Source organism: Mesocricetus auratus, unplaced genomic scaffold (genome assembly GCF_017639785.1).
Source record: "Mesocricetus auratus isolate SY011 unplaced genomic scaffold, BCM_Maur_2.0 Super-Scaffold_100013, whole genome shotgun sequence".
NCBI classification, from domain to species: Eukaryota; Metazoa; Chordata; class Mammalia; order Rodentia; family Cricetidae; genus Mesocricetus; species Mesocricetus auratus.
In genome coordinates this window covers 63,135,002-63,143,247 of record NW_024429196.1, presented here as the reverse complement: position 1 = coordinate 63,143,247, position 8,246 = coordinate 63,135,002, and the positions used below count along the sequence as shown (strand labels likewise).

The 8,246-nt window shown below is 45.0% G+C and overlaps 1 protein-coding gene across 1 annotated transcript; it reads right to left on the bottom strand.

Moving 5' to 3' along the window:
• Positions 1-1,255: 1,255 nt before the first annotated feature.
• Edn1 (endothelin 1) lies at positions 1,256-7,896 on the bottom strand. Its single transcript, XM_005066359.4, has 5 exons — positions 7,417-7,896; positions 5,656-5,824; positions 4,164-4,322; positions 3,890-4,003; positions 1,256-2,496 (listed from the first exon to the last, which is right to left on the bottom strand). The coding sequence occupies exons 1-5, from the start codon at positions 7,478-7,480 to the stop codon at positions 2,394-2,396; spliced, it is 609 nt and encodes a 202-aa protein (XP_005066416.1). The 5' UTR covers positions 7,481-7,896; the 3' UTR covers positions 1,256-2,393.
• Positions 7,897-8,246: the final 350 nt, after the last annotated feature.

Here is an 8,246-nt window from a genome sequence, read left to right as displayed (position 1 = left end):
GCCTCAACATCTTTGACTTTTGTTGCAACTATTAAAAAGAAGGGGAAAAATCCCTCGCCCCACACAGTGTTTCTCATTGAGTGGTTGAGGGAGCTCTTGAGGTAGAGAGTTGAATAGTTTGGGCAATATGAAATTATAGCCAAGTTCAGGCTAAATACCTTCTAGAAGTAGCTGGGACTTGAGGAGCCACCCCCCACCCCAAGAGTCAACTAGCAAGCAATTCATTAGGTGATGTAAAATAGCTCTACACTCACTTCTCCCTTATACCCGATACTGTGCTTAAAATGCTAATACTTTAATTGAGGATGAAGAAGAATCGCAGTCACCTGCCCAGGATGTTGGCCATACAGGCCAAAAGATTTTCCTTTGACATCTTCCTACCGGGTCCTACTGTTAAGACGACAGTAATCAGTCTGTTAAATGCTGGGCATTCCTTCAGTTTCTATCAGAGAAAGGCAGTGAAGATTCTAGAAGGCCATCAAGCTCCTGAGTCTTTGCTGATACGACCATTTACAACACTGTTTCTGCCAGTAGTTGGCAAAGCCAGAGAAGAGAAGGGGGGGGGCTGTGTAGTGTCTTAAAATAGGCTCCTGGTGTCTTTTCTTCTGGGGCACTCGTCCAGTCCTGAGCTTGGAAGAAGCAACAGTTCCCAGTGTTCCTCGATAAACAAAATACTTACTCTGGGCAAATAAAAGGTACTGGCAGTGTCCAAGGAGCAAGCAGGACTTACTCTCATAGCAGCCCCCGGGGTGGGGAGCTGTGTGTAGGTGCATTCATTGTAGGATCGTATTTCCACCACTTCCTCCAGCCTGGTACTATGGAGAAAGCACCTCTCACCACACCATCAGCTTAAATTGTTGGATGCTGCCTAATGGCTGGAAAGGCAAGGGTAATGGACGTGCTCCCTGGGGATAGCTTCAGGTAAAGGAGAAGCAGAGGCTGCACTCCATGGAAAGACAGGGCTTAAAGCTTTTATTTTGTGTTCCTTAACACAATCCAAAAGTACTTTAATGTACAAAAGCATATATTAGTAACTATCAAATATTTTCTTTATAACTATTTCCTTCTTATTATATGACCTTGCAAGGACAAATATCCATAAAAGCAATTTTTAAGAAACATATCAGGTTTCCTTTATAAGTCAAGCCAACATCCTACTTTCTTTCTAATTTCAACCTTCCTAGAAAGCAAGCTTTAACCATTTCCCTTCAGAATTATCACTTCTTAGGGGTTTCAGAAATAATTCACAAATAAGTACAATAGGGAAAAATATTTATTTTCTAAAATCATTACCTTGACAGGCAAAACAAAGCATGTTCTCAATTTCATTCAGAAATACATTTTAAAAAAATACATAGACCAATATGGCCTGCCCAGACATATATTCAACATGGTAAATATAAGGAATAAATTGTTTGAATATAAATATCTATAAAAAAATAAGTACATCAAATTCAATCTAACCTTTTCCATTAGCCAGTTACATACAGGAACAAACTTTTACTGTTATATAGCACAACCAGCTCTCAAGATCTTTCACAAACAACTCTATGCCTTTCGTTATATCTCCCAAGGTCAAGGGCGGGGGCCGGAGTCCATCATCCTTTTTCTCATAGATCAGGGCTAGCAGATTAGCATGGAAATGTTTCATCTACTACTGACTGACACATTAGACTAGACTTCTATGAGGCGAGGATTCAGTATAGGGGATGGGGAGTCTGATAGCAGGAGAGGAGAGAGTATAGGGAGGCAATAATTAATGGTGGGGAATATATATGACAGTGCAGTAAGGTGAGGTAGACTCATATTCACAAAACACATCCTAATGTACAGTAGTAACAGTTGCTTTGAGTTTTGCATTTTACAACCTAAAAAAAAACCTTTGTCCTGTTTTTTCTTATTTTTTTAAGCTCAAGTGTTTGTCCTTTGAGTATGTTTTTAATTTGTGCATTCCTCAGAACATTTTTGCATGGACTTTGGAGTTTCTCCCTGAAATGTGCCAGGCGCCTGAGTCAGACACAAATACCCCCTAAGGACTTTCTGCAGAAACTCCACCCTGGTGTGGAATCTCCTTCCTCCCTGGACGATGCCAGCCTAGAATGTCATCACATCTCTGCTCTCTGAGAGGTCCACTGGCATTCCCAAACGGCGAGAAGGGGCGAAAAGCAGTCACTACCAGCAGAAGCAAATGAAGGCAGGTTAGGGAACATCTCAACCTCTCTTGGAATGTTTGGAACAAAGACACTGGCCCCCGCCAGTCTGAAGTGAGAAGTTGTAGAAGCAGGATGGGTGCTCTCGCTGAGAACCCAGCCAGCATGGAGAGTGCAGAGTTAGTTGGCCATGGACTTGCCCTATGGACTTGATGGCTTCCAAAGCACAGGGAAGTTCCATAGTCAGTGTGCTCGGTTGTGCACCAACTTCTGGTCTCTATAGAGATCAGCTTTCAACTTTGCAACACGAAAAGATGTCTTGATGCTATTGGTGATGGCCTCCAACCTATTAAAACAAGACAAGAAAAAATAAATGTTACTTAAACACACACACACACAAAGAAAGAAGAAATCATTTCTTGGCTTAGGAAACATCTAAATTTAGAATTTGGCACAAACACATTAATTCTAGCTCTTAGCCTTTTATAAGGTGTGACAGTGTGTTACTCTTTAATAAATCCTCAAGCAGTATCCTATAAGCACACCTAAGAGGAATCTGGCACTAAATACTATATTTGAATCTCTTCAACCTCTGCTTCTGTGGAGAAGTGGCACATTGGTACCTTCTAAATCACATAAGAAATGGAAATGGAAGTTAACGGTGGATGGAGAGAAGATTAAGGGAAATGGGTAGACCTGAGCGAATAGTTGATGACAGTTTAAAAAATGTGTAATATAGTGTGTGTGTGTGTGTGTTTATGAGAAAGAACAGATGAGGAACTGCCACACCAATGTAGTAGTTGATATCAGACAAAGTAACAAACTGGTACTGATCTTCAGGTAACTCAGTGGAGAGCAAACCCAAGGCGTCAGGTGTGACGGGCGCTAACTGTGGGTGTCCTGTGCAGGGGTGTCAGGTATGGAGGGAGCTAACTGTGGGTGTCCTGCGCAGGGGTGGCAGGTGTGGAGGGAGCTAACTGTGGGTGTCCAGTACAGGAGCAGTAACCAGTTCTACAGTCCCTCCCTGCTGCCACACTGGGGTCAGAACACTTTGGTCTCAGAACACCTTGCCCCTGGATTTCTTGGAGAAGCTTCTAGAGATAGGAGTATGTGACAAGTCTGAACAAGGGTCCCTTAATACCCGCATCTTCTCAGTTTCAAAAGTTTAGACTCTGGAAGGATCATCAAAAAGCTTCTTGTAGCCCCCCTGTGGGGTTGCCTAATCCAGCTCTCTCCTGTGTTACAGGAAGCAAGAGAAGTGGCAGGCTCTTCAGATTTCCACATTTAAACAATAGTAATGGAATAAACCTGAAAAACAGTATGTTCTAAATCTCACCAACCTTACCTAATGGCTTTATTTCCCTTTGGCCATTTGAATAATTAACTGCTACTTTTTGAATAACATATGTAGATATTTTAAATGTCTTTTCCTTGACCTGATTTTTTAGCTTCTAGAGGCAAGCAGAAAATAAAAGAACCAGAGAAGAAAAGCCTGAATATGCTCAAATGCCCTAGCTGCCTCTCAGTGTGGACGGTCCACCTATAGGCCAGTGTGTACTATGACACAGTGGGCAGGTGTCTGCACTCAAGGCCCAAATATTTGAGGAGCACTTTGCCCTTTTAAGTCCACAGACTGTGACAATTCAGTCCTGGACGGGAGCTTTCTTTCTCTAGGAAGGGCCAGGGAGGGTGGCATTAGCACTGCTGTCCAGGGCCAGCGGTCATCGTGAGCCTCTTACCTTCTTAGTTTTCTTCTTTCCACCAGCTGCTGATAGATGCACTTCTTGCCCAGCTTGGAACAGGCTTTTCTTTTCTTGAAGTCTTCTAAGCCTTTCTGCATGGTGTTTTGGGCTCTGTTAAGACACACAGGGAAAGCATTTTAGCAATGGTGTATTGAGGCTCACCTTGACTCTCCAGGACTCTGCTACGGTCTCTAAAGTGAAAAGGCAGTCTCATAGGAAGAAGGCCAGTGGGCTTCACAGCTCATTGACAGGTAGAGGGGCTTCCACTCACCTGAGTCCTTTTCCTGCTTGGCAGAAATTCCAGCACTTCTTGTCTTTTTGGTGAGCACACTGACACCTATTCCCATGGTCTGTGGCCTTTGGGGAAAGTAAGTCCTTCAGGGAACGCTTGGACCTGGAAGGGCTTCCCAGTCCATATGGAACAACACGCCTATTATAGAAAGACAGAAGGAAAAGATATTAGCCTAATTAATAGTCTTTATTATAATGATACATCCTTTAGTCATACAACTCAGACAGCATTGGGGCAGCTCATGATAGGAAAGCATGGAAGTTATTTGGCATGTTCGCCCATCAGTGACCCTCGGTGTATGTTCCCAAATGGAAGAACGAAAGCTTTTTGTTTTATCTACCTCAATGAAATTCTATCTCAATATTTAACAATATTCCATTTCTTCTAGACACAGTTTTGTTCCAAATTACAACACCTCTGTTTGGGCTTCTGCTTTGTGTTTTCTTCCTTTTCTAGCATGTATTATAGGTGGAGGGAGGAAAACTGAGGGACTGAAGCAAAACCATCACACAAGATTTTCTCCTTCAGTCATGTGTGACCATAATGCCAGTGACACTGCCTGGTGGAGTAAGCCATACTGGAACAATGCTCCTCAAGTTTGGTAAAATCGGATGAGTATGAAGGACTCAGCGCCAAAATGCTACCCAATCCCTTGTAATGAGTCCACTCCAGTTCTCACAGCAAGGAATGCAGCCCTCTCCTTGGTAGAACCACAGCTAAAGATTAGGTCCACAGTGGTGCGGGTCTGGTTTGGTTTGGAATTTGGCCAGCCATTGCAGACAGAATAAATGTGTTTGTTCTTTCTTAGGATTGCTTCTGATGAGTAGACTAGTGTCGGGGATGAGGATGAAACAGCCTTGCTTCACGCAAAAGGTGGAAGGGAAGCCTATGGCTAGTGCTCCTATCTCTGCCTTAAAATGAGCTTTCTAAAGACAAGGAGAGAAGCTGGAAGCTCGGGACTCTGCTCTACCCCTGCTACCAGCTCGTTTCTTCATGTGGGACTTCAACGTTTTGTTTCTTAGTTTTTCCATAAGTAAAACAAAAGCATTCTAACTCCCTATTACACCACCCCTTCTCTCCTCTGGAATAGATGGCGATGTGCCCCTTGGAGAAGTAAAGGGTGAACTAGCCTACACAGGACCTGAACTATTTGGCCCCGAAAACCCAAGTGAGAGCCTCCTGCTAAGTCCCTCTATTCCTTCCTTGCTTTGAAATGCACAACACATCCCTGCTTGTCCTCAGCCCCTTCCCTCTGTTCCACAGAAAGCAGCCTGTCTCCCAGTACCTCAGAAGACCCTCTACTAGATGGCTAACACTAAGCTGAGGTATCTCAGCATCATTCCCCTTGGGAGGCACTTTCTTGTCCTTGGCAGTGCTAAAGCCCGGAGCTCCCCGGAGCAGTCAAAGGATGCCTAAAGCTCCCAGAACAGTCCAAGGATGCCTAGAGTTACAATGCCCTCTAGAGACTTACTCAGGAGTGTTGACCCAGATGATGTCCAAGTGGCAGAAGTAGACACATTCCTTGTCCATCAAAGAGGAACAGGAACAACGCTTGGATCTACGGGGTCTCCAGGATGTGCTAGGAGTGGGGCTCTCCCCTTCATTCTCAGCTCGGGTACTGAGCTCTGCTCCCAAGACGGCTGCAAAGAGAAACAGGGGGGTTGATACCGGTCTCTCCTCAGATGTCCAGAGCACCTGCATCATAGTATTCAGGCCAGATCTAGCAGCGCAAATAGAAGCAGACAAGGCGTTCAACTGCCTTTAGCCAGAAACACAAACAGAAGGAAAGGGCTTTCTTTGTTCTCCATGCTTAATGGGACTTCACCCATTCCCTGCCTGGCTTATCCACCTGCAGGGAGATTACACACACACACACACACACACACACACACACACACACTCACACACACACACACTCACACTCACACACACACACACACACACACACACGGGGAGGAGTGGGCAGCTAGGAAAGGACTTCTTAGGCTTTTGAAGAAGCTTTGAAGGGATACTGTCTGGTGGAATCTTGGGGGAGCCCATGCCTGAGACTTGGGATGGTACAACTCTCATAGGAGTTAAATTGGCTTGTGGCCACAAGTAAGTAAGACAGACTGCTTATTCCCAGCTTTGGGGCCACTTCCCTACTCAAGATAACCTTTCCTTTAGGGGTACCTACTGCTTCCCAGTTTGTGTAGGGACACAGAGTAGTCTAGATGACCTATGAATACCTTTGACACTAGGTAGGAAGCAAGAACTCCCAGAAAATGACCAGACACGGAAGAGAAATTAGCTTTGCAGGGGTCGCTGCCCGTGGAAGACAAGTTGCCAAGGAAGAAAGCAAAGCTACAGCACAGAGACCTAGGGAAGTGCTCTGTGGATTCAGAATTCAGAACTTGGGGGCAGCATGGCTTGCATGGGACATGATACCTCCCTCCCTCTGGCTCAATACAGTATCGTCTCTTTCCATTGAAAATTTAGCCCTGCAGCTTATCTGCCTGATTTTATTCATTTCAAACGATCAGGCACATTCCAGGGTTTTCATCCCTTTGACATCTTTCTCTTTGGTTAGGGTCATGAAAAGACAAAAAAAAAAGTGCACTGACCCTTAAAAAACAGGGGAGAGGAGACAAGCAGATGCGCCCATATACTGTCTAATTCCTTAAGCAGGCAGGAATGATCCCAGCTCCCCTCCCAGGACAGGTGAATACAACTGAAAATAGAGCTCACACTGTTTGAGGATGCCAAAAATCTGCCAAATGAAACCTTAAGTCAATAGTGACAAATTTTAAAGAAAACATGTGCTTCGCCCTGAAACCGCCTGCGGGGTTACTCAGCACACGGTTGATCGGCAGGTGATTTCACTGCTCACATTGTGCTTGCATGACCTGAATAAAATTCCTTGGCTTTAAGCTGGAGTGTTTAAATATTTTACACATTAACACACTATCAAGGCAGCGTTTAAATAAGCTCCTAAATGCACCGTGTAACCCTAAACACACGTATTTCAAATATATCTTTGCCTCAGTTGTAGCTACTCTGCAATATTTGCTACAACGTTATTTTGAAGCTATAGGATATTCTGTTGTAGTCGTTTGTATTTTATTTCTTTCACTAGGACACAGAAGTAATTGCAAGGCACTTGCTGTTCGAGCTGCAGTAATAAAAAGGGGGTGGAAAACAGAAGCGAGAACAGCGCTGCGTTGGAGCAGAAAGATTCGCAAGTGTTGCCTACCTGTTTCTGGAGCTCCTTGGAAAGCCACAAACAGTAGAGAGAAGATCACGGGAAAATAATCCATTCTGCAAAGGAATAAAAAAAAAAGAGGCAAAAAAAAAAAAAAACCTCGATTGCGAATGGAACTCAATGCAAAACGAAGAAGACGGCTTCTGGTCGCTCCGATCGCCTCTGCTAATTGAGATCTCGGCGCGGTCCTCGGCAAGTGGCCTTTTCACCAGAGCAAAAGCGTCGCGGGTAGCCGGGGAGGCGGTGCTTGAGGAAGGCAGCGCAGACCGGGTCAGGCTCGCAGAGCCGGTGCAGGAACGCGTCTGGCTTGGACGGCTCTCGGACGGCTTTTTATATTGAACCCCTATAGAGTGGGGGTAAACAGCTCCGACTTTATTCCAGCCCTAGACAATGTTATTGTGTGATTAGTCACCCACAGGCAACGTGCAGCCGGAGATAAGGCCAGGCTCTAGAGGAAATCACGGCTAACTTCAGAGGCAGACGCCCGCCGTCTGACAATCCAGGGGCAGGGCTAAGCAAAAGAAAACACCCACTAGACAGAGACCTCTGCAAAACCTGCACTGAGCGGCAGCCCGCTTCCCCTTTGCAGGCTGCCAGCCCCAGAGTTCAAGAATCAAGAGGTTCTCCAGGAGAAAAGTCATCCCATTGGAATGAAAAGTATGAAGTACAATTAAATAGATTGTATTGTGAGCGCGGGGGTGGGGGTGGGGGGGAGTGGTGGTCATTGTTCACTTCATTTTCCTTTTATGTCTTTCTGATTTTTAACCGGGATAAACAAGGGGACGCTCACCCTCTTTGCTCCTCACTCGCTGGTACTGGAG

Excerpts from the sequence above, each read along its gene's own strand:
- Edn1 (XM_005066359.4), bottom strand. The coding sequence starts at position 7,480 with ATGGATTATTTTCCCGTGATCTTCTCTCTACTGTTTGTGGCTTTCCAA. Across the intron at positions 5,825-7,416 it reads CCAAGGAGCTCCAGAAACAG|CCGTCTTGGGAGCAGAGCTC; the intron begins GTAGGCAACACT and ends TTCTCTTTGCAG. Across the intron at positions 2,497-3,889 it reads GAAAGAAGAAAACTAAGAAG|GTTGGAGGCCATCACCAATA; the intron begins GTAAGAGGCTCA and ends TTGTTTTAATAG.